General features: G+C 39.9%; 3 protein-coding genes across 4 annotated transcripts; 1 reads left to right on the forward strand and 2 right to left on the reverse strand.

The window, feature by feature from the left end:
• Window positions 1–37: 37 nt before the first annotated feature.
• On the reverse strand, window positions 38–13,655 carry LOC129718749 (uncharacterized). Of its 2 annotated transcripts, none has more exons than XM_055669795.1 (4): window positions 13,398–13,655; window positions 1,259–1,645; window positions 909–1,202; window positions 38–854 (listed from the first exon to the last, which is right to left on the reverse strand). In XM_055669795.1, the coding sequence occupies exons 2-4, from the start codon at window positions 1,599–1,601 to the stop codon at window positions 148–150; spliced, it is 1,344 nt and encodes a 447-aa protein (XP_055525770.1). In that variant the 5' UTR covers window positions 1,602–1,645; window positions 13,398–13,655; the 3' UTR covers window positions 38–147. The 2 variants fall into 2 exon arrangements, with proteins under 2 accessions (XP_055525770.1, XP_055525778.1); XM_055669803.1 differs by having other exon boundaries at window positions 1,268–1,645; window positions 13,398–13,652.
• A 105-nt stretch (window positions 13,656–13,760) lies between these two features.
• On the reverse strand, window positions 13,761–16,445 carry LOC129718715 (zinc finger protein 501-like). The gene is made up of 2 exons (XM_055669763.1): window positions 15,234–16,445; window positions 13,761–15,170 (listed from the first exon to the last, which is right to left on the reverse strand). The coding sequence occupies exons 1-2, from the start codon at window positions 15,326–15,328 to the stop codon at window positions 13,853–13,855; spliced, it is 1,413 nt and encodes a 470-aa protein (XP_055525738.1). The 5' UTR covers window positions 15,329–16,445; the 3' UTR covers window positions 13,761–13,852.
• Window positions 15,796–17,134, forward strand: LOC129718779 (zinc finger protein 544-like). The gene is made up of 2 exons (XM_055669854.1): window positions 15,796–15,957; window positions 16,020–17,134. The coding sequence occupies exons 1-2, from the start codon at window positions 15,869–15,871 to the stop codon at window positions 17,083–17,085; spliced, it is 1,155 nt and encodes a 384-aa protein (XP_055525829.1). The 5' UTR covers window positions 15,796–15,868; the 3' UTR covers window positions 17,086–17,134.
• The last annotated feature ends 7,779 nt before the right edge of the window (window positions 17,135–24,913 follow it).

Here is a 24,913-nt window from a genome sequence, read left to right on the forward strand (position 1 = left end):
ACAATTCGAAAAGTACATAGATATAACTAATTGTTCACTTTATTGTTGGAAGCTAAGAATTACACAACAGTTCAAGTAGGGCAAACTACGGTGCACAATTCTCTAAAAAAAAAGAAAAAACGACAAACTAAGCGACAGTCCTCCTTCCTACTGGTAAACCGTCTTCAGCAGGGGATATTTCCGTTTCTCTGCCGGCTTGTAAGCATGCTGATACACACTAACCAAGCGCCAATAGTCCGGATAGCCGGATCCCTTCTTCCAGAAGGCAAACGGAGGTGCCAGCGTATCGATGATGTAGTTCTTCTTGATGTACGGCTCGCGGGGCTTCGGAACGGCAAGCTTTTTCGGTTCATGCTTTTGCGAGCAGTTGGAAATGCCACTGTCAAAGCTGGCGACCGTTCCGGACGAGTTGCTCTGCGGAATGCCCGCCTTGAAGGCACACCTAAACTCATGCTGCACCTTGTAGGTAAACTCATCGCCAGGTGCGGCATTCTGGCAAAGACGGGGTATTTTGTTGTCCTTTTGTTTACCATCAACTGGTGTGCGTTGCCGAGAGCCTTCTTGCATCACATTCGGCGATCCTTTCGGCCGCTGCTGGACCAAATTCGGCAACTCGCCACCATCCGCTTTGAGTTGCTGCTGCTGTTCGCCCGAAGCGGCAACATCGGCATTCTGCCGATCGGATTTACCCGATCGGTTGGATTTGGCTGATCGCGGTTTGGCACTTCCATTGCACTTGCATCGATTGGCCAAATTGTAATTCTGGGTATACTCATCGTGCTGCCTTATGATATCCCGATCGAAGAAGTCCTCTTCACCGAGCGTGTTCGAGAATACTCCCCCGGAGTGGACAACTAAAAAAAATGGACAGTTTTTTAAGAATTGAAATAAGATTGATCGTTACTCACCGTTTGGCAGATTTAGATCCTTAGGGGGTTCAACAACCTCGAATATAGGCGGAGCAACCGAAGGTTTCGAACCGTCCATGAACATAGCGCGACTCGGCTCCCGCTTGGTGCGGTAGTCCCAGCCGATAGCCAGATCCATCGGGCAAACTTTCTCGCGCTTCTTAAACTCCGGTATTCGCTCGTTCAAACCGGATGCGCTTAGCGGTTTCGGAATGACGCCACAAGTTTTCGGTCTGTAGACTCGATATTTAGTGCATTTCGTAGGGCCGGCTTTGTAGTTTTTACAACCAACAGCTAGAATCATTTTTCAACGTTTTAAAACATCGATTTCAATACTTAACTATGAGTACCAGAAGTACCTGTCGCATAGGGGCCCACCTCCAAGGCCACACCGGGATTCGCTGAACCGGCGACCTGCGCTTTTCGGAACGCTATGTCCATCACAGCGTCCGGCAGCGGCTGGTGCTCAAGATTCTCCTGTGCCATCTTCCGGGCGGTTTGAAAGTTACAAACCGCAGGAACAAAGGACGACTGGGGACGCTTGTTGTTGTGGTTCTCGTTGGGCCTGTGAATGTCCAGGATTTGCTCCGGCGTTAGTTTGCCATATTCGGGCTCCTTGCTGCTGTGAGATTTACTGCGCAGGTTCATGTTGCTGAACTTGTTGATAATCTCCGCCGAGTACGCGGTGTCCATTGTCGAACGCGCAGCTGGACTTGCTTATCGTTTTGTGCCTTAAGCTAATGGAAATGAATAGATTTAAAAATAGCGAAAACTAATTTAATTTCTGAAAGTACCATATAAAATTATATAATGAAGTTGTTAAATCGACCGTGTACGGTGTACTGACACGCTTTCGTCAATGTACAGCTGTTACAATGGATCAGATGATATGTCGGAGTGGAACTCACGTTCGGAAGCCAGAGCCAAATCAATTACCGCCAACCCAGGACTCTTGGCTTACGACATCGCCAAAAACACAACTCTAGCCTCTAGCCAAGCTACCATCCGGAGAGTTCATACGCGAGTAGGTGATCGTATTTTTTGTGCCTACAGGATTCTTACGACGAATGGCTGGAAAAGTCCAAGGCCACTGTCAGAGAAAATGTCTTCGATGAATTTTATTTTGTTTTTGGTCATAAAGTTACTATGGAGTGGACAGAAAACCAAAGATTCCATCACAAACTAAACAATGGACTCGAAAACGAACAGAAAAGACTGCCTGCAGAAACGTCTATTTCTGTTTATTGAAGCTCACAAAGGTCTGGTGTTGCACCGTCAGTAAACCATGTTAGGATCGGCTAATTAACATCCTGGTGCCAGCGTGGGACTCTAAGCAGCGCTGCCACTATGGTACTCCGTTGAAACAGGAAGTTGGTGCAGGCCTTACAAGCCAGCCACGGCAAAATGCAGAAACGCGTGATCGGGTGGTGGCCAATCGACAACAGGATTAGAGACCATTTCTTCAATGTGAGCACAATACCTACTTCCAGCATAACCCGTTCCTAACCAGTGCGTCTTGAACTGTCCTACAGATCAGACGTTTTTTCGGTTGCTTGTGGACTGGTCTTTGACTGCCTATAGCTTCAAAGTTTGTGTTTTGTCAGTGTGTCTTTTAAAGACTACCTGAAAGTTATTTCCCATCAGTCTTTCTCAAGACTACCTACTTTTGAATTTAACATTTGTTTTAACTTTTTTCGTATCACCTGAAATGGCTGGACGGAAAAAGAAACCTCGCATCGCTGCGGGGAGGAAAAGAGAGGCATCTCTTTCTGACACATCGAGTGTCTGTAGTGACAATCCTTTTGATATTTTGCCTGAGCAAGAAGCTGGTGAAATGGAAGTTATTGATAATGAAACTATACAAAATATAAAATCTTTAAAAAAGGAGAAAGTTCCATCTATCGTGGTAACTATTTCTTCTGAATTTAATATATTCAAAAAGGAACTTTCAACGTTTGTTTCTGACGTTAAAGTTACCTATCAAATTGGCCGTAGAGGTGAATGTCGCTTATTAGCCGACTCAGTAAAGGGTCGTGATCGTCTTGTTCAGTATTTAACTGACAAGATGTACAAATTTTTTACATATGACACCAAGAACGCCAAGCCGTTCAAGGTTGTCTTGAAAGGTCTCACCAACGATCAAACCGTTGATGAGATCAAACTTACTTTAACAGAATTACTTGGCATAGCCCCTACCCAAGTAATTCTAATGAAACAAAAATCACGAGGCGAAAACAGTCAGAGAACTGGAATTTCCCTTGTTAATTATTTAATTCATTTTAACCGCAATGAGGTTAACAACTTAAATTTTTTTGAAAAAGCACATGCTTTGTATAATGTGCGTGTAAAGTGGGAAATTTATAGGAAGTATGGCGGAGGTGAAAAGCATATCACCCAATGCCGTACTTGCCAACGTTATGGCCATGGTTCCAAATTCTGTAACATGGACCAGATATGTCTTAATTGTGGAGACTCTTCTCACAAAAAGGACACATGTCCTGTGAAAGAGAGTAAAAATTTTCGCTGTGCGAATTGTAACGGCAACCATATGTCAAATTTTTATCAATGCCCAGTCCGTTTAGCAATTGTTAAGGCAAGGCAAGGTAAACAAAATTCAATTTCTCAATTAAAACCAACTTCAAAACAAGATTCTCCAAGCGTACCAGTGACGCATAGTTTACCTACTCCTTTGCATACCCGTTTAACTTATGCACAGGTTACAGGTAGTTCGAACATTATACCGCCTAGTGTTGGTAGTTCGAAAATGACCGTTAATGTGGGTAAGCAAAACACGCTAGAAAATAATTGTACACCTATTACTCCAGCTAATATTGCTGCCGAAAATATTTTTTCTAATGTCAACTGCCTGGGGCCTATTACGGCAGGTAAACTTTCTTTTTTGCAACAGGCAATGTTCGATCTTATGAACGCCATGTTGCAAGCAAAATCAATGTTTGAAGCCATTCAAATAGGCACAAATTTTACTATTAAAATTGTTTCTAATTTAAAATTTAGCAATGATTTTAAATAAAACAATTAAAATATTAAATTGGAATGCTCGCTCATTGAAGGCCAATGAGAATGAGCTTTTTAATTTTTTAACAGTAAATAATGTGCATATTGCAATTATTACTGAAACATTTTTGAAACCTAACATAAAATTAAAATATGATCCCAATTACGTGGTTCATAGATATGATAGGATTCAGGGTTCCGGCGGTGGAGTTGCAATTGTTATTCATCGCCGAATCAAACATCGTGCTCTTCCCCATCTTGAGACGAAAGTTATTGAAACTTTGGGAATTGAAGTTCAAACTGAACTTGGGATTTTATTTATTGCCGCAGCATATTTACCATTTCAATGCACACGCGAGCTCAAAAATTATTTTAAAGGTGATTTACAAAAACTCACCAGAAATCGTTCGAAATTTTTCATAATCGGCGATTTTAACGCAAAACATCGTTCATGGAATAATTCTCAAAGTAATTCCAATGGCAAAATTTTATTCAATGATTGTTCTTCAGGATACTATTCTATTTTGTCTCCGAATAGTCCTACATGCTTTTCTTCTGTAAGAAACCCTTCAACAATTGATTTGGTGCTGACAGATCAAAGTCATGTATGTAGTGATTTGATCACACATGCTGACTTTGATTCTGACCATCTTCCAAAAACTTTTTCTTTATCACATGAATCAGTTTTAAACCCTATGAGCTCTGTTTTTAATTATAACAAGGCTAATTGGGAAAGATACAAAACTCATATTGAGAGAAATTTCAATAATGAGCTTGATTTGCAAAACGAAGTGAATATTGATTCCGCTTTGGAAGCATTAAAATGTGCAATTGTTGATGCCAGGAATTATTCTGTTCCAAAGGCTCAAGTGAAATTTGATTCATCAATAATTGACGAAAATCTTCAACTTCTAATTCGTTTGAAAAATGTCCGCAGACGTCAATATCAACGTTCTCGTGACCCTGTTTTTAAAACTATTTATAAAGATTTACAGAAAGAGATTAAACATAGATTTACTCTTCTGAGAAATCAAAATTTTGTGACTAAAGTTGGAAAATTGGAACCATATTCAAAACCATTTTGGAAGCTGTCGGAGATTCTTAAGAAACCTTCAAAGCCTATTCCAGTTTTAAAAGATGGTGAACGTTTTCTTGTATCCAATGAACAAAAGGCTCAAAGACTTGCTCAGCAGTTTGAGAGTGTTCATAACTCAAATTTGAATTTTGTGATTTCAATTGAAAATGAAGTCACACGTCAATTTGATTTAATTTCCTCCCAGAATTTTTCACCTGCAGAAATAATTGAAACTAACTTGAATGAGATTAAATCAATTATTAAAAATTTCAAAAATATGAAAGCACCTGGTGACGATGGAATCTTTAATATACTAATCAAACATCTCCCTGAGAGCACAATGGAATTTTTAGTGAAAATTTTCAATTGCTGCTTCAAAATTGCATATTTTCCCAAATTATGGAAAAATGCAAAAATTACTCCCATTTTAAAACCGGATAAGAACCCAGCTGAAGTTTCAAGTTATCGACCAATCAGTTTGCTTTCTTCAATAAGTAAACTGTTTGAGAGAATTATTCTTAACAGAATGATGTCACACATCAACGAAAATTCAATTTTTGCAAATGAACAGTTTGGATTTCGCCATGGGCATTGCACAACTCATCAATTGCTCAGAGTTACTAATATGATACGAGCTAACAAATCTGAAGGTTATTCCACTGGAGCTGCTCTTTTAGACATAGAAAAAGCATTCGACAGTGTTTGGCATAAAGGTTTGATTGCGAAATTGCAAACTTTTATTTTCCAATTTTCCTAATCAAAATTTTAAAAAATTATCTTACTGACCGAACTCTGCAGGTTGTCTATCAGAATTCCAAATCTGATAGATTTCCTGTCAGAGCAGGTGTACCTCAAGGTTCAGTCTTGGGTCCAGTCCTGTACAACATATTCACTTCAATCTTCCTGATTTGCCTCCAGGATGCACAAAGTGTTCTGCGATGACACAAGCATTTCCGTAAAAGGAAAAAGTCTTCGTGTCATATGCAGTCGATTGCAGAAAAGTTTAGATATTTTTTCTTCCTACTTGCAAAAGTGGAAAATCTCTCCCAATGCTTCTAAAACTCAAATGATAATGTTTCCGCATAAGCCTAGGGCTCCTTTCCTCAAGCCAAACAATAATCACGTTGTCAAGATGAATGGGGTTAATTTAAGTTGGTCCGACAAGGTTAAGTACTTGGGACTAATTTATGATAAAAAACTTATTTTCAAAGAGCACATTGAGAGTATACAAGCCAAGTGCATCAAATATACGAGATGTTTATATCCTCTCATTAACAGGAATTCTAAACTTTGTTTAATGAACAAACTTTTGATTTACAAACAAATTTTTAGACCAGCAATGCTTTATGCTGTACCGATCTGGTCAAGTTGCTGTTCAACAAGGAAGAAAACGCTCCAAAGGATTCAGAATAAAATTCTGAAAATGATTTTGAAGCGTCCTCCTTGGTTTGGTACACTCGAATTACATAGACTTACTGGTGTTGAACCATTAGAAGCTATGTCAAATAAAATTATTAACAATTTTCGACAAAAATCGTTGAAATCCTCAATTGCTACGATAAGCTCTCTTTATAGCCAATAAGTTAGCAATTAAGTTAGTTGTAAGTTTACTTCCCCTTTTCTGACAAGTAGGTTTAAATCCCTACGAACGATAGGTCCTAATTGCGAAAGCAAACAAATCCTAACAATTAAAATTACAAATTTCTAACAGTGGTGAGAAGTCACCATTTGTGATTGGACACACATACTCATTATTTACTAATATTTATCATAAATACTTAAGCTACTAACAAATCCCCCCTTAAAAAAAAAAAAAAGCCGTTCCTAAGCCACGTGGTCATAAAGAGGGGGACGGGGGGGTTTGTCAAAAGACCACGCACGGGGTTGGGGGTTAACGAAATGACCACGTGGTCTTTTTTCTTGACTTATAATTTATTGTTGCCACCAAGTCAAGAATGAAGCTATTGCATTTTAGAAAAATGAAATGTACTGAAAGTTTAATAATAAAAATGTTAAAAATTTGAGCGAATTTTTGGCACTTGCCAAATGAAAAAACCACGTGGTTGAAGTCGCAAGGGGGGGGGGGAGGTTGGTCAAAAGACCACGAAAGACCACGGGGGGGGGTACGGGGGGTACAAAAAGTGATCAGAATATGACCACGTGGTTTAGGAAAGGCCCCTTATCTCGGTACACATGGAGACTACTCTATCACTATCTGAATGAGGGAGAGCTCATCGAAGCCCCTTTACAAATAAAGTATAGTCAAAGCAGACATTAACAGCACAGCGGAAGGTGCTATCCGGTTCATTGAGAGGAATCGACGCATCGTCTGACGCTTTGGCAATGGACTTTACAAGAAACTCAACGCATCCCACGCTGCTTTGAAGACGGCAAGAGGAACAACTTCGTCAGCACAGCGAATAAGGGAGACATTCCGACCCCACGATAGTTGAAGTTAGGGATGCTATCAGGCAGCACAAGAACAATGAATCAACTGGAAAGATAGCATCACAACAGAGCTTATCAAGTTGGGTGCGGATAGGTTGGTTTCTGTCTGCACTACCTAGTCATAGTCAGCATCTGAAATCATCGAGTGGTCTGAATTAAACTCAATTTGTATTTGAAGTTTGATTGGATTTGGATTGAATTTGAATTTCGATTTGAAGAAGAGAGCAATGCCAAGGAGGCCATGTGAAGTTAACAAGCCCACGTGGGGAAACTTAAGACAATCCCATTCGAGACGAGCCAGCGTTTTCAAAAAACCACAGACAAAATTGTTATTACTTCTTCAGACTCTGGTTTTCCGATTTTTTCAGTTGAACAGGTAGGTTCAAAAGCCACTGGTTTATGGTGAGTCCAATTTTCGAACCTCCCTTTTGAGTGCCGTAAAGGCCTCCTCAACTGCTCTACGGTTAACACCAATTATATCAATGTCGTCCGCTAAGCCCAGAAGCATGTGAGACTTAGTGATGATGGTGCCGCTCCTCTGCACACCTGCCCTTCGTATTGCACCTTCCAAAGCTATGTTGAACAGCAAGTTTGAGAGCCCGTCACCTTGCTTCAGACCATCTAACGTCACAAACGCGTCCGAAAATTCGCCCGCTGTCCTGACGCATGATGTGAAACCGTCAAGCGTCGCACGTAACAGTTTAATTAGTTTTGTTGGGAAACCATGTTCTAGCATTATTCGCCAAAGCTCGTTGCGTTTCACTGTGTCGTACGCCGCCTTAAAGTCTATGAACAGATGATGCGTCTGCAAGTTGTGTTCTCGAAACTTGTCGAGAATCTGTCTCAAGGTAAACATCTGGTCCGTTGTAGATCGCCCCACTCGAAAACCGCATTGGTATTCTCCAACAAAGGCTTCCTGCAACGGCCCCAGTCGCTGGAACAGGATAGTGATCGATTTTCCAGAACCAAGTTTTTTTTGGTTCCTTTTGGGGTCCCAAGCAACCCTAAACTTACCTCCGTCTCTGCTTGGCACATTGCATTTCAAATTTGTATGAAAATTCATATGGGAAAACCTACTTTTTTGCATTTACCTTTCTAGAGAGCTCAATAATGCTCTAATAATGCACTACATTATGTTAAAGTATAGTATTTTAGATGCCTAACAACTTTGCAGAAGACACTGAAGAGCTAGAATGTCCCTAAGAAGAGCTATAGCTGTTCAAAGTTGAGTATGTCGATTTAAATGCGAAAAATCTTGTTTTCTACCAACATTACCAATGTACCGGCGTCAGTAGGATTCCCATCAGAAGTAACCTGTCCAATTTTAGTTTAATTTCCATCTTTTTGAAAACTATGGAAAAATTAATCGACTACCATATTAAAACAGTATATATGAAGTCCAATCCATTAAGCAAATTTCAATTTGCTTACAAAAACAACGTATCAACCACTGACGCGCTACATATGTTAGTGGGAAAAATCGAAAAATCCATCCATGCCAAGAAAATTTCCCTGGCAGCCTTTCTTGATATTGAAGGAGCATTTGATAATGCGTCTCACAACTCAATGAAAATGGCAATGGAAAGGCATGGCATAGACAGGAACACAATAAAGTGGATTCATGCCATGCTAATAATTCGCGAAATAACAGCTAAACTCGGTGGGACGTCCCTAACAAGAAAAACTACAAAAGGATGCCCTTAAGGAGGGATATTATCTTTCCTGTTATGGTCATTATTCGTAGACGATCTTCTTCGGAGCCTATCGGAAAAACGGCTTCGAAGTGATAGGTTTTGCAGACGACGTAGTGATTTTAGTTAGGGGGAAGCACGACTGCGTTATTTCTGATAGAAGGCAAACTGCACTTAATCCCACAGCTCAATGGTGTATACGAGAGTGGTTGAGTATAAATCCATCCAAAACAACTATTGTTCCTTTCACTCGAAAAAGGAAATACATTATTCCTAAATTGCGATTGGAAGGCACCGATATAATGCTTTCCACTGAAGTCAAATATTTGGGAATCATACTTGACCAGAAACTAAGCTGGAACACTCAAATAGAACAAACAATTACCAAGGCCACAAACGCCCTATGGGTATGCAGCAGAGCCATTGGAAAAAGCTGGGGTCTCAAACCCAGTATGATACACTGGATATATAAAACAATAATCATACCCAGAATAACCTACGCCTCGTTAGTTTGGTGGCCCAAAACCACTGAAACATCCACTCAAGCTAAGCTAGGTCAAATCCAAAGATTGGGCTGTGCATCGATTTGTAGAGCTATGAGAAGCACTCCATCAAAAGCCCTAGATGGAATACTTCACCTGCTTCCACTCCATCAGGTGGTTCAACTAGAAGCGGAAAAAAGTGCTCTAAGGCTAAATCGACAGTGCAACCTAAAAGAAGGAGATCTAACAGGACACCTGAGAATACTGAATGATGTCTGGAAAGAAATTATCGACAGGCAAATATATGCATTTTCTGTGATAGTCAGGCAGCACTTAAAGCCCTGAATTCTCCTTTCTGCTACTCTAAACTAGTGTGGGAATGCATCCTGGCGCTCCGAAAGTTAGCTATGAAAAACCAGGTGAACTTATACTGGGTTCCTGGTCATTGTGGAATCGAAGGGAACGAGAAGGCCGACTTACTAGCCAGACAAGGGTCATCTACTAACTTTGTTGGCCCAGAACCTTTCTGTGGAGTCTCCCCGAGCGCTCTAAAAGCTGAACTCGGTGAATGGGAAAAAGCGACCATCAAAGCAAACTGGGATGTCATAAGGATTACAACAATCGAAAAGATTCATAGAGCCAAATCGCGAGAAGAGCCTCGTGCTGCTCAGATTAAATAAGAAAGACTTGAGGACATTCACAGGTCTTATTACAGGGCACTGTCTGAGTAAGTATCATCTCAAGAAGATAGGCAAACTTGATGATGATAAATGTCGCCTGTGTGGCATCGAAAGCGAAACTTCAGAACATCTACTCTGCGAATGCCGAGTATTAATACAACGCAGATTGCGTATCTTCGGTAAGGGACACATAGAACCTACCGAAATTCGGAGGGAAAGTCCTGGTGAGGTATTAAACTTCATACGAAGTGCGTTGCCAACTGGGATAAATGTGCAATGTAGCAAGGACATCAACTCGCCAAATAGTGATGTACCTGCTCGTACGCACTCAGAGTAAGGTGAAGCATACCACAATAGATCAAACAATGGTCGCAGTGGTTCAGTCTTCTACAAGGGAAAAAAACCTGTCGTAACGAGTTTATACACTTAGCTGGACCAAGCAAACAAATTTAGGTCAATATTCTAGGCGTAAATAGAATCTACAACGTGTTTCAGAGGTTAATTCTGATGGAAATCTGACTTACGCCGGTACACTGGCAGTGTTGGCAGAAAAAATGATTTGCAAAATAAATTTCTACATACTCAACTTTGAACAGCTCTAGTAAAATGTCTAAAATGCAATGCGCCAAGCGGAGACAAAACCAATCGACTTCCAATAAATTCAGGATTGTTTGGAGCCCCGAATAGAACAAAAAAAAACTTGGTTCTGGTTTTCTGATATCAAGTTTCGTTTTTTCCATATAACGATTCCCCACCCTAATAATTACTACAGTCGAGCCTATGTCCCTTCTTGTAGATACGGCATATGAGTCCTTCCAACCAGTCCGTAGGTAGTTGTTCCTCAGACCATACCCTTAGGATAATCTGGTGAATTGCACTACACAGCCGCTCGCTCCCAACTTTGAAAAGTTCGGCCGGTAAGCCGTCCTTCCCAGCGCCTTTCTCGTCCTCGACCTCGTCCAATGTTGGTGGGTCCACAGCTTGTCCGTCCTCCCCAATTTCATTCCTGTTTCCCTCGACGACTCTCGTATCTTCCTCACCGTTCAACACCACTTCAAAATGTTGCTTCCAACGCCTGGCCACCTGAGATCTATCGGTAATCAGGTTCTTCTCCCTGTCATTGCACATGGCAGGTACTGGCACGATCCGGTTCTTGATTCCGTTGATCGTTCTATAGAAGCTCCTCGTGTCGTGCCTGGTGAAGCAATTCTCCGCCTCCCCGAGGACGCGATCGTAGTGCTCACGTTTCTTACGGCGATGAAGCCTCTTCTCGACAGCTCTTGCCTCCCGGTATTACTCCCGCATCTGATGCGTTACACGATTAGCTGCTACTAACGTGTTGGCGTAGGCTCGGTTCTTCTCCTCCGTCACCTCTAGGCACTCAGCATCGAACCACCCACTACGCGTGGTTCCCGTTGTCATGCCTATCACCTCTCGCGCTGTTTCGCCGAGCGCATCATGGATGAGCTTCCACTGCTCGTTTAGGTAGACTCCAGCAGGTTCACCGATGCGTCTATCAACTTTTCGAGTATACTGTGCAGCAAGTCCTTCCGCTGATAACCTTTGGATGTCCAGACGTATCTTCCTCGTCGATCTCGATTTAAATACGTAGAGCTGCCGGGCGCGAATCCTGTCTACCACGAGACAGTGAGGAATAATATCAACAATGAAAACCGACGCGCGTCAAAACTCATCCTGAACTGTTTCGACGCAATTCGCGCATCGTCTTCTTTATAACAATGGCCTAAGTTTCTTTTACGTAACCGAAGATTATTTTAATGTTTTAGACTTTTACTTTTATTTATATGAGCTCTGTTGTCCGATAATGATAAGTGCTTTCCTCACTGCATACACCTAAATAAACTTGAATGTTGACGGGTAAAAAGTCGTTGTAAAAATAGAAAAAATAGTTCGAAAAAGAACAGCAGTTTCAATTGCATTATAACAGCAGGTTAAGAAAACGTTTGAGAAAGGAGGCTGTTAAGAAGTTTTCGAGACATCAGATTATTCTAGGCTTATGCAAGCAAACATCAATTGACCTATTGAGACGGGGAATCTTTATAGTTTTTTTTTTTTTTGAATTCTGATTTAGTGATAACAGTAAACAGTTGTCATCTGTGCATGATCACACATGATTGATCCATTGTTCGCGAAAATTAAATCCTGAAACTTTCCATTAATTTTTGAGACCGATTCAATAGTTATGATAACTAGCGTATTGTTCAATATTTTATCTATCCAACGACATATTGATTATTGTAATTCATCATGTGATTACGCTATTTATTACCATTTGAAATCTAACCGAACATTTGTCGGTTTCATTTACAATTTTACAGAATGTACCTCAGTACAGAAAACAAGGACGTAGTCCTACGTAAAAACGAATCTCAAAAAATTAGTATCTACTGGCGTCGACTTTACGAACCTTTTCATGCGAGTTTATTTCAATGATGAAAATGCGAAAAAATAAAGCATTTAGTTGCTTTTCCATTCACAGAATCTTCAAAGATTTTAACTTCTTAAATTTGACGTTTAAAACGTTTTCTTCTCTTCAAAATGAATTTTGAGTAGGTTTGGTGAATAATTCAAAAGGCTCTCTGCATCCAAACTTGTGGTGCTCTAGACCATAAATATACGTAAGGAAATTTGCGTTTCATGGTATTGCCAAACAATTGGTGTTTTCTCCTCACCTTGACTCGAAGCCACGTGTCATCAGAAATCTAAGGAATGGGGAACAAGAGGTCAATCGAAACGATACCAATTGACAAAATTGAGTGAACAGAACTTTGTTGATGTTATTTCCTTGCATGCCAGCCCGCGCTCGAATTCTCCAACGGGTTGGATGTTGTAAATATTGATATAATAATTCCTTAACATAATTGCTCGTCATGCGCGCTGTTTTACTACCCAATAATTTGAGAGAAAATCGATGAGCTTCAAGTTGTTCCACAAATTAACATTCTAATTATCTTATCAATTAACAAACTATAAGAATTATATCCAAATTGGCTCAGTTTCAATCTAGCCAACTTAGAAGACAATTTAGGCCTTTTGAAGCGATCATTCTCATTCTATTTTCACCTCGGAATACCTACCAATATCCAAGTCACACAAATCGTTCAAACCGTGTTTAAACGATTTTATATTCCATGATTAGATTCGCTTTCTGGCGCACAGATAACACAAATTATTTCACTTGCCACTATCCAGATCTACCGGAATTACAAGGATAAATCCGAACGCTTAATTCCTTCACTCACTCACAGGCTGGACAAACGTGTAAATTCTTACAGCACCGATGTTTATTTTTAAACATATCCTAACTTGTTTAATTCGATTTTAACCGTTACCATGGTTTCAGCCACAAAGTTGTGCTTTTTTGTCGTTAATAAGTGTAGGGTGATATGGCAAATAGTTGTACTCACATTTTTAAAGTCTAATTAATAAAAAATTAAATCTAGTTTTTTCTTACAAATTACAATATATTTAAAATTAATCCCAACATTACAATAAATTAGATACGTTATGAATCACCCTCATTAAATCCAGATTACGGATCGTTGATTTTCTTCTCATGAGCACTTTTCCTGTGCCTGTAGAGACCAATGTACGAAGTGTACTTCATACCGCACACTCGACACTCCAAGTGCTTCTTTTCGGAATGCGTAAAACTATGCTGTCGCAGTTCCACGCTAAGGGCAAAGCTTTCGCCACACTTTAAACACTGGTAGGGCTGACCCAACTCGTGTACAGACTTCATGTGTTTTATCAAAGCCTTTCTTGCGTTGAAATCATTCCCACAGATATCGCACGCGTGAATTTTATCATGCACGGAGCCCTTCTTTTTGCGCCTTGGAAAGGAATTTGAAACTTCGAAAGCAGTGTCGCTTTCGGTATAGTTTGGCCTTTTTTCTGCATTAATTCCAAGTGTCTCTGGTGGACTGGAATAAGTTTCATTACAACGCTCGTCTGTATTGTGAATCGTTAAATGTTTCTCCAAGCTATTCTGGCTGATAAAGGACTTTTTACAAATGCTGCATTCATAAAGTTGCCCAACGATATGAGTGCGAGTGTGCCGCAATAATCCATCTTCACCTCTAAATCCTCGACCGCAGATACCGCACTTGTGCGGCTGTTCATCCGAGTGAATTGTCAAGTGAGTTTGTAGTGTCGCTTTAAACGCGAACTCCTTGCTACAAATATCACACTTAAATAGCCCTTGCCCGGTATGCAGCCGTTTGTGTGCTTTTAAGTAAAATACACAGCTGAAGTTCTTACCGCAGGTTTCACACTTGAAAGGCTCCCCACCAAGATGGACCGTCGCGTGGGCCTCGAGGTATGTTCTCGATTTACACCGTTTCCCACAGACTTCGCACACGTACCGCTGCTTGCCGGTATGTATAAGCATATGAGTGAGCAGAATTTTCCGACTGGAATAGCTATTCCCACAAACTTCACATTCGACAGCTGCATTGGCATGGCAAAATTTGTGCTGATTCAAAGTACACCTTTTACCGAACGTTTTTCCACACTCGCTGCACGCGTAAGGCCTCTCTCCGGTGTGCGTCCGTAGATGTATTATCATGCTCTGCTTATACTTGAATTCTTTATCGCAAACATTGCACCGGAAAGATCGTTCTTCTGTATGGACCATACTGTGCTGCAGCAGATGCTGCCGATTGCGGAATACTTTTCCGCACTTGGAACAGTCCAATGAATTGTCGTCGGTATGGCTCCGCAGATGCCGTGCCAGAGTCTTTCGGTATTTGTACGTTTTTCCGCAGAACTTACAGTTTTTCGGTGCATGTTTCGCATCAGCAGGCTTTGGATGAGCAGTAGTAACTGCAGGTTCGATGGGCTCGTTCAGGCTAATCTCAAATGGTATTAATTTTGTTATTTTTTATGCATAAGAAGTAATCCTAAAGACATACCGCGGAGATTCAACTTTGATGTGAATTTCCGTGTTGAAATCGACTGCACCTTGTTCCACCCCATTATTTGGTTCAATTTTTGTGATGTGTTCCATTTTTCTACTTCACGCAAGTACAAATAAAAGCTCTATCGGTTTGAGCAAACTAGATTTTACTAAATTTCGGCTATTTAATATGTGGACAGGTAAAACAACAAAACAAATTTTGCTATCAGCAAGAAAGACACAACAAACGCTACACTGTTATTGGGAATTATTCCAAATTTGAGTCATTCTCAACTTGAAAAACCTCGAATTTTATTTCATATGAGTAAACCTAAAAAAAGTCAGACAATCTTTATAACACTCTGGTGATTTTTGGCTATTCACGGTAAATTTTGCTTTAAGGATTTAAATTTACTTCTGGTGCCGTTATACTTTTTTTTTAATGTTACATGAGGCTTAGCATGAACATTTGTCAGTGCGGCCTTCATTCGAGAAAAAAGACTATTTTGTCGGTTACTATCAACATCACACAAGCATCAATTTTTTGTGGGGGTCATTTTAGCTGTCATTTCACGTAAACTAAATCGATTTTTTTTTAATTCTTTGATTGATTCCGGTGATTCAAATAATTGTAGTTTTTTTAAAAATAAAATGAATACCACTCATGAATTTGACGGATTCAGTGAACTGGAGATGGAGACTGGAGAATTTGAAGATTGCATTAAAATCGAGTCAACGTGGTAAGGTAAACTGTGCATAGCTTGATACGGAATTTACAACTGCTTTCTTTTTTCGATTGAAGCCTTACCGAGCCGAATGTCTGCCCAAAAACTGTTACTAGAAAGCAGCCACACGAGTGCGAAATCTGCGGCAAACAGTTCAAGCGACGGACAGATATGATACGGCATCTGCATTCGCACACCACCGGGAAATCCTTCTTCGAATGTGCCCAGTGTGAGAAATCATACGCTACCAAGCAAGCTCTGCGCAATCACATGTTCAGTCATCTGGATAAACCATCCTTCACCTGCAGTCTGTGTGGAAAAAGTTACTACCAGCCGGCAAGTCTCGACAGTCACATGCTGACACATTCCGGGAAGCAACGTTACAGATGCGAAGTATGTGCGAAAATCTGCCGTTCGAAGGTAGACTTCGAGGCTCACATGAAAGTGCATTCCGGTGAAGGACCGATGAAGTGCCAGACCTGTGGCAAGAACTTCTCCACCGCGTATAACTTGCACTTGCACCAACGGCTACACACGGGAAAACTGTTCAAGTGTGACGTATGCGGGAAAGAATTCGGCTGGCAATCAAGTTTACGACAGCACGTGACCGGACACTTGAGTGAACTGCCGCATAAATGTGATACTTGTGAGAAAGAATTTCTTACTAATTATCAGCTGCTAGTGCATATTCGCACTCACAAGAATAGCTGCACTGTGTGTGGCGTTGATTTCAAAGATTCACGTGCACTAGTGGTGCACAAACGGAAAAATCATCGCAAGGAGAAAAAACAGCAGTGCGATATTTGTGGCCGGAAATTTATCACTAGTACCACCCTTCAGAAGCATATGCTAGTACATACTGAGGGAAATCCTCATGTGTGCAACATTTGCGGTAACGGTTTCAGTTGTAAGACAACTCTACTTGTACACCGGAGAGGTGTTCATGGGATGGATCAACCCCATCAATGTGCGCACTGTGAGAAAAGTTTTCAGACCGGAAGCGATCTGTTTCAGCATAGTTTTACTCATTCCAAGAGAAAGCCCGTTCAGTGCGAACTGTGCGATAAGAAGTACAGCACGAGGTCCGGCCTTGATTATCATCAGAAAACGGTACATTTGGGAATAAACAGAAACACGATTTGAAATTATACAAAAACTGAAAAGAAAAGGGGAGTTTTGTTTTAGAGAACGTCTTTGAGCGTAATAGCGATGCTAACTTACTCACAACTGGAAAAAAATTTGGCTTTCTCTGCAAAACAATTGAAGAACTTAGATAGGTATCACAGAACGGAAGGTCAACCTCAGGTATATGATCGAACAGAAAGTGCACACGAAAAGGACTGAAAAATGACAATTGAATTTTCTGTGCTCTCGGGCAATATATATTTGTCGTGTACGTTTATGCCGCTTTGCCAGTGGTATAATGTGGAATAATTTATTCGATGTTTTGAATTGACGGTTATTTCAACAGTTTAACCCGTTTAATACAATCTATTGCGTTCGATGCAGAAACGTTTTGGGTAAAATCCGCAATTATTCACATTTGTGGAGTTTGTCATATTACAATAGTGTAACGAAGGTATTGTAATCGACAAATGTTGATTTGAAACACGAACAACAATCAATGTTATTGAAAAATCGTGCGTTTTAAAACGTTAATGTTGCAATTCTTCCATTTACAATTGTACCATATGTCATACACGGCTATTTTTGAAAATTGTTAAAATTTAAAATGCAGCTCGTGAGTTTTTTTTTTTTCAACTAAAGAAAGTACTTTGAGTTTTTAAAAATCATGGCACAGATGGATTTTTAACGCAAATTTTCCGAATATTTATAATAAATGAATCACATTTTTATTCGAAAATGAAATTTATAAACTATTTTCATCCTCTTATTGATGTGACATGCGACATGCCATTTAAATAAAAATAAGCTGAATAAGGTTAATTAAAATCAGGTTAGCTTCTAGAGCAACGAATAATGCGATTGTAAGAGGTACCGGTTTCATTGTGCAGTCTTTTTTTTAAATCTGATAAAAATCTAATCGTGATTCGAAAAAATGCGCTCGAGCAGGCAGAAATCAGTAAAAATCTGCCCACATTTTGAGAAAGTCATAGGGAAAAAAATGTAGTTAACCTTCCCGCATAATCAATAACCATAAAACGTGCCTAACAACTAGTTCGGGATATAGTTTCGGCTGTATGGGGTATCGTTAAACCATATGGATTATCATCCGTTTATGGTTATTGATTATGCGGGATGGAGATTGAAAAAAAACCGCACATACCTGCTATTCAAAACAAATCATCGTTTTGCTGACAAATCTGGTATCTTTGCTGACAACCGAAAGTGACAACCTTACAGAACACTAAAAAAGGATCCCAAGAGGTTCGTTTCAAGGGGTTTCGAAATGCGTCGTAACCTGAGAATACTCCGAAGTAATCAATGTCATTTTTTTCGAGTAATCGAAGGGAACCATCAACAATCAATGACAAATAAACTCAAGTACGAGTAGTAAAAATTTATTTTATTATTTATTCACTTTTCGGGTTTCTTGCATGCATTTGAATGTCGTTCCATTTTGACATAAGAGCGCTTTTTAGATGGATGAGGGCCCAACTAACAAACCCCCGACTAAGGAGCAACCGGTAAGCGAATCACCATTGTATATCAATAGCTTACCTCTAGCGTTCGCTCATATATGGAAACATTTGTATAATACATAACGCGCTCAGGGGAGAGGTGGAGGAAAGGTATCCAGCGAAGTGTTACACTGCATAAGACCACCATGCAAATTTGCGTTACTTAGTTGATGGGGGTTTTGAAAATTGCCAAATTTCACGTTACGTAATATACGAATATTTTTTAAGAGGACTCTAAACGAGATGGTAATAAGAGACTTGAAACAAAAGATGCGACTCTCACTTTATGTAACTCGTGTTAATAATCTGATTATTTTCACAGTTAAAAGGAGTAGATTACTGAAAAACAATAAAGGAACAGTTCTACAATCATCTATGCCGGTATCTGAGTCAGCTGTTTTGAAGAATGCTAGGGGCAAGACACTGCGTAACCCAATAGGTGATTAGTAATCCTAACAAAAAAAAAAACAACCGGTGTCATCTTGCAACCTGGATAGCTCAACCCAACGCGTGAAAGTCCTTCACTAGTTGGGCTACGAATTCAGTGCAACGAGCAAAATTCGATTGTATTCATTGTTACTAAGTGTTTATCGTTGCATTTTCAGACACTCCTCTAGTTACATCAAAACTCTTTGAAGTCATATTATCGTTGTTGTGATGTTGGTGTATAGAAACATAGTAAAACGGTATGTCAAAAGTACAACCGGCTATATTGCAAAAAAATGCCAAAGACTAAAGTTGTTTATTAAAATAACCGATGACCAAAATTCATCGCATCTTATAATATACTATTTCGATGCATTCAAATTATAAATCCGGTAAAGCTACATACCTTGCTACTGATATTCATTCATTTTAGAAGCAATTCACAACTTGAAACACATGAATTTGCGATTTTCATTTGCTTAGTTAGTAAGAATCTACTAACAAGTGGAAAAGTTATTTGCTGTCGCTTGGTGATGCCTCGTCTTCAACCGTACAAAATAAAAGAAACGCTTCCCCGCTCGTGCCTACTTGTTGATCAAACCGTTTCACCATGTCCTATACGCTATGGTTGGGAAGTTAATGTGATAAATAAATGATAGATATTAATATATATATCAACCATTACAGAAATATTTTTCATGAAATAAAGTTGTCAAGCCCCTAGAAATAATGTGTTTTACTTCTTACAGATGCTTAGCAGGGTTAACCTGTAGTGTTTTCGCCGACAGATTTATACCAGTGTGTTTAATTGATTTCGATAAAAGTGGTATAAATTTTATTTATTTTCCGTGTAAAAAGCGTTCTTTCCACCCCTAGGGAGCGCTGCAAAATTCACTGAGCACTTAGCAGTTTTCGTATCACAGATGACCTTCCGTTCTGTGATATTGACCTAAATTTGTTTGTTTGATCCAGTTGAGTGTATAAACTCGTTACGATAGGTTACTTTCTATGGGAATCCTTCTGACACCGGTGCACTGGCAATGTTGGCAGAAGACAAGATTTTCTGCATTTAAATCGACATACTCAACTTTGAACAGCTATAGCTCTTTTTAGGGACATCCCAGCTCTTCAGTGTCTTCTGCAAAGTTGTTCGGCATCTAAAATACTATACTTTAACATAATGTAGTGCATTATTAGAGCATTATTGAGGTCTCTAGAAAGGTAAACGCAAAAAAGTGGGTTTTCCCATACAAATTTTCATACAAATTTGAAACGCAATGCGCCAAGCGGAGACAAAACCAATCGACTCCCGGCGAGTCTAGGGTTGTGTGGGGCCCCAAAAGGAACCAAAAAAACTTGGTTCTGGAAAATCGATCACTTTTCCCCACCCTAATGTTCAGCCACTTTTGATTTGAAAAGGTGTGGTGGGGCATTTTTTGAAACTTTACTTTTGACGTCATACAATTCTTTAGAAATTAAAAGGCATACCTACACAGAATGGAAGGTCATCTGTGATACGAAAACTGCTAAGTGCTCAGTGAATTTTGCAGCGCTCCCTAGGGGTGGAAAGAACGCTTTTTACACGGAAAATAAACAAAATTTATACTACTTTTATCGAAATCAATTAAACACACTGGTATAAATCTGTCGGCGAAAACACTACAGGTTAACCCTGCTAAGCATCTGTAAGAAGTAAAACACATTATTTCTAGGGGCTTGACAACTTTATTTCATGAAAAATATTTCTGTAATGGTTGATATATATATTAATATCTATCATTTATTTATCACATTAACTTCCCAACCATAGCGTATAGGACATGGTGAAACGGTTTGATCAACAAGTAGGCACGAGCGGGGAAGCGTTTCTTTTATTTTGTACGGTTGAAGACGAGGCATCACCAAGCGACAGCAAATAACTTTTCCACTTGTTAGTAGATTCTTACTAACTAAGCAAATGAAAATCGCAAATTCATGTGTTTCAAGTTGTGAATTGCTTCTAAAATGAATGAATATCAGTAGCAAGGTATGTAGCTTTACCGGATTTATAATTTGAATGCATCGAAATAGTATATTATAAGATGCGATGAATTTTGGTCATCGGTTATTTTAATAAACAACTTTAGTCTTTGGCATTTTTTTGCAATATAGCCGGTTGTACTTTTGACATACCGTTTTACTATGTTTCTATACACCAACATCACAACAACGATAATATGACTTCAAAGAGTTTTGATGTAACTAGAGGAGTGTCTGAAAATGCAACGATAAACACTTAGTAACAATGAATACAATCGAATTTTGCTCGTTGCACTGAATTCGTAGCCCAACTAGTGAAGGACTTTCACGCGTTGGGTTGAGCTATCCAGGTTGCAAGATGACACCGGTTGTTTTTTTTTTGTTAGGATTACTAATCACCTATTGGGTTACGCAGTGTCTTGCCCCTAGCATTCTTCAAAACAGCTGACTCAGATACCGGCATAGATGATTGTAGAACTGTTCCTTTATTGTTTTTCAGTAATCTACTCCTTTTAACTGTGAAAATAATCAGATTATTAACACGAGTTACATAAAGTGAGAGTCGCATCTTTTGTTTCAAGTCTCTTATTACCATCTCGTTTAGAGTCCTCTTAAAAAATATTCGTATATTACGTAACGTGAAATTTGGCAATTTTCAAAACCCCCATCAACTAAGTAACGCAAATTTGCATGGTGGTCTTATGCAGTGTAACACTTCGCTGGATACCTTTCCTCCACCTCTCTCCTGAGCGCGTTATGTATTATACAAATGTTTCCATATATGAACGAACGCTAGAGGTAAGCTATTGATATACAATGGTGATTCGCTTACCGGTTGCTCCTTAGTCGGGGGTTTGTTAGTTGGGCCCTCATCCATCTAAAAAGCGCTCTTATGTCAAAATGGAACGACATTCAAATGCATGCAAGAAACCCGAAAAGTGAATAAATAATAAAATAAATTTTTACTACTCGTACTTGAGTTTATTTGTCATTGATTGTTGATGGTTCCCTTCGATTACTCGAAAAAAATGACATTGATTACTTCGGAGTATTCTCAGGTTACGACGCATTTCGAAACCCCTTGAAACGAACCTCTTGGGATCCTTTTTTAGTGTTCTGTAAGGTTGTCACTTTCGGTTGTCAGCAAAGATACCAGATTTGTCAGCAAAACGATGATTTGTTTTGAATAGCAGGTATGTGCGGTTTTTTTTCAATCTCCATCCCGCATAATCAATAACCATAAACGGATGATAATCCATATGGTTTAACGATACCCCATACAGCCGAAACTATATCCCGAACTAGTTGTTAGGCACGTTTTATGGTTATTGATTATGCGGGAAGGTTAACTACATTTTTTTCCCTATGACTTTCTCAAAATGTGGGCAGATTTTTACTGATTTCTGCCTGCTCGAGCGCATTTTTTCGAATCACGATAAGATTTTTATCAGATTTAAAAAAAAGACTGCACAATGAAACCGGTACCTCTTACAATCGCATTATTCGTTGCTCTAGAAGCTAACCTGATTTTAATTAACCTTATTCAGCTTATTTTTATTTAAATGGCATGTCGCATGTCACATCAATAAGAGGATGAAAATAGTTTATAAATTTCATTTTCGAATAAAAATGTGATTCATTTATTATAAATATTCGGAAAATTTGCGTTAAAAATCCATCTGTGCCATGATTTTTAAAAACTCAAAGTACTTTCTTTGGTTGAAAAAAAAAACTCACGAGCTGCATTTTAAATTTTAACAATTTTCAAAAATAGCCGTGTATGACACATGGTACAATTGTAAATGGAAGAATTGCAACATTAACGTTTTAAAACGCACGATTTTTCAATAACATTGATTGTTGTTCGTGTTTCAAATCAACATTTGTCGATTACAATACCTTCGTTACACTATTGTAATATGACAAACTCCACAAATGTGAATAATTGCGAATTTTACCCAAAACGTTTCTGCATCGAACGCAATAGATTGTATTAAACGGGTTAAACTGTTGAAATAACCGTCAATTCAAAACATCGAATAAATTATTCCACATTATACCACTGGCAAAGCGGCATAAACGTACACGACAAATATATATTGCCCGAGAGCACAGAAAATTCAATTGTCATTTTTCAGTCCTTTTTGTGTGCACTTTCTGTTCGATCATATACCTGAGGTTGACCTTCCGTTCTGTGTCAATATTCTAGGCGTAGGTAGAGCCTACAACGTGTTTCAGAGGTTACTTCTGATGGACATCTGACTGACGCCAGTATACTGGCGGTGTTGGCAGAAAAAATGATTTGCAACATAGGTAAATTTCGACATAATCAACTTTGAACAGCTCTACTATTTTTTTGGGACACCCCGGCTCTTTGGTGTCTTCGGGCAAGTTGTTAGGCATCAAAAGACCTACCATCTGAAGTCATGAAACCTATGGTTTGGGCCATTTTGAGCTCTTCAGAATGGAAAATGCAAAAGGGTTTCTTTTTCCATACGAGTCTCCATATAGATTTGAAATGCAATGCGCCAGGCGAGGATAGGACCGTTCGACTTCCGATAGGTTTGGGATTGTTTGCAGCCCTAAATATAACAAAAAAAACTTGGTTCTGGCTTTCTGATATCAACATTTGTTTTTTCCATATAACGATTCCCCACCCTACTGAACATATTTTTAACGAGGAACATCCACTACCTTCGGATAACATTCACCTGCTCCGCTCCGTTAATAATTTATGGAAATTGGACGTAGCTATTTACGAAGTGGTGTTGAACGGCGAGGAAGGGAAGAGAGTCGTCGAGGTGAACAGGATAGAAATTGGGGAGGACGGACAAGCTGTGGACCCACCAACATTGGACGAGGTGAAGAATGCTTGCAAAGAGCTAAAAAACAACAAAGCCGCTGGGAAGGACGGCTTACCGGCCGAACTTTTCAAAGTTGGGAGCGAGCGGCTGTGTAGTGCAATTCACCAGATTATCCTAAGGGTATGGTCTGAGGAACAACTACCTAAGGACTGGTTGGAAGGACTCATATGCCCTATCTACAAGAAGGGATATAGACTCGAGTGTAGTAATTACCGAGGCATAACCCTCCTCAATTCCGCTTACAAAATTCTCTCCCGTATCCTGTTCCAGCGACTGAGGCCGTTGCAGGAAGCCTTTGTTGGAGAATACCAATGCGGTTTTCGAGTGGGGCGATCTACAACGGACTAGATGTTCATCTTGAGACAGATCCTCGACAAGTTTCGAGAACACAACCTGCAGACACATCATCTGTTCATAGACTTTCGAGCGGCGTACGATACAGTGAAACGCAACGAGCTGTGGCAAATAATGCTAGAACATGGTTTCCCAACTAAACTGATTAAACTGATACGTGCGACGCTCGAAGGTTTCACATCATGCGTCAGGACAGCGGGCGAATTTTCGGACGTGTTTGTGACGTTAGATGGTCTGAAGCAAGGTGACGGGCTCTCGAACTTGCTGTTCAACATAGCTTTGGAAGGTGCGATACGAAGGACAGGGGTTCAAAGGAGCGGCACCATCATCACTAAGTCTCACATGCTTCTGGGCTTTGCGGACGACATTGATATAATTGGTGTTAACCGTAGAGCAGTTTACGGCTCTCAAAAGGGAAGCGACAATTGGACTCACCATAAACACTGCCAAAACGAAGTACATGGTGGCTGGCAGAGAGCGTGATAATTCTACGGGTGTTGGTGCTGCGGTGGATATGGAAGGGGGTACTCTCGAAGTGGTCGACGAATTTATTCATCTTGGTACTCTCGTGACATGTGACAACGAGGTGAGCCGCGAGGTGAAGAGGCGGATTGCGGCGGCGAATAGGGCTTATCACGGATTGCGTAGCCAGCTTAGGTCCCGTAG

Source organism: Wyeomyia smithii, chromosome 1 (genome assembly GCF_029784165.1).
Source record: "Wyeomyia smithii strain HCP4-BCI-WySm-NY-G18 chromosome 1, ASM2978416v1, whole genome shotgun sequence".
Taxonomy (NCBI): domain Eukaryota; kingdom Metazoa; phylum Arthropoda; class Insecta; order Diptera; family Culicidae; genus Wyeomyia; species Wyeomyia smithii.

Excerpts from the sequence above, each read along its gene's own strand:
- LOC129718749 (XM_055669795.1), bottom strand. The coding sequence starts at position 1,601 with ATGGACACCGCGTACTCGGCGGAGATTATCAACAAGTTCAGCAACATG. Across the intron at positions 1,203-1,258 it reads CTATGCGACAGGTACTTCTG|CTGTTGGTTGTAAAAACTAC; the intron begins GTACTCATAGTT and ends AAATGATTCTAG. Across the intron at positions 855-908 it reads GGATCTAAATCTGCCAAACG|TTGTCCACTCCGGGGGAGTA; the intron begins GTGAGTAACGAT and ends CATTTTTTTTAG.
- LOC129718715 (XM_055669763.1), bottom strand. The coding sequence starts at position 15,328 with ATGGAACACATCACAAAAATTGAACCAAATAATGGGGTGGAACAAGGT. Across the intron at positions 15,171-15,233 it reads ATCAAAGTTGAATCTCCGCG|CCTGAACGAGCCCATCGAAC; the intron begins GTATGTCTTTAG and ends ATTTGAGATTAG.
- LOC129718779 (XM_055669854.1), top strand. The coding sequence starts at position 15,869 with ATGAATACCACTCATGAATTTGACGGATTCAGTGAACTGGAGATGGAG. Across the intron at positions 15,958-16,019 it reads ATTAAAATCGAGTCAACGTG|CCTTACCGAGCCGAATGTCT; the intron begins GTAAGGTAAACT and ends TTTCGATTGAAG.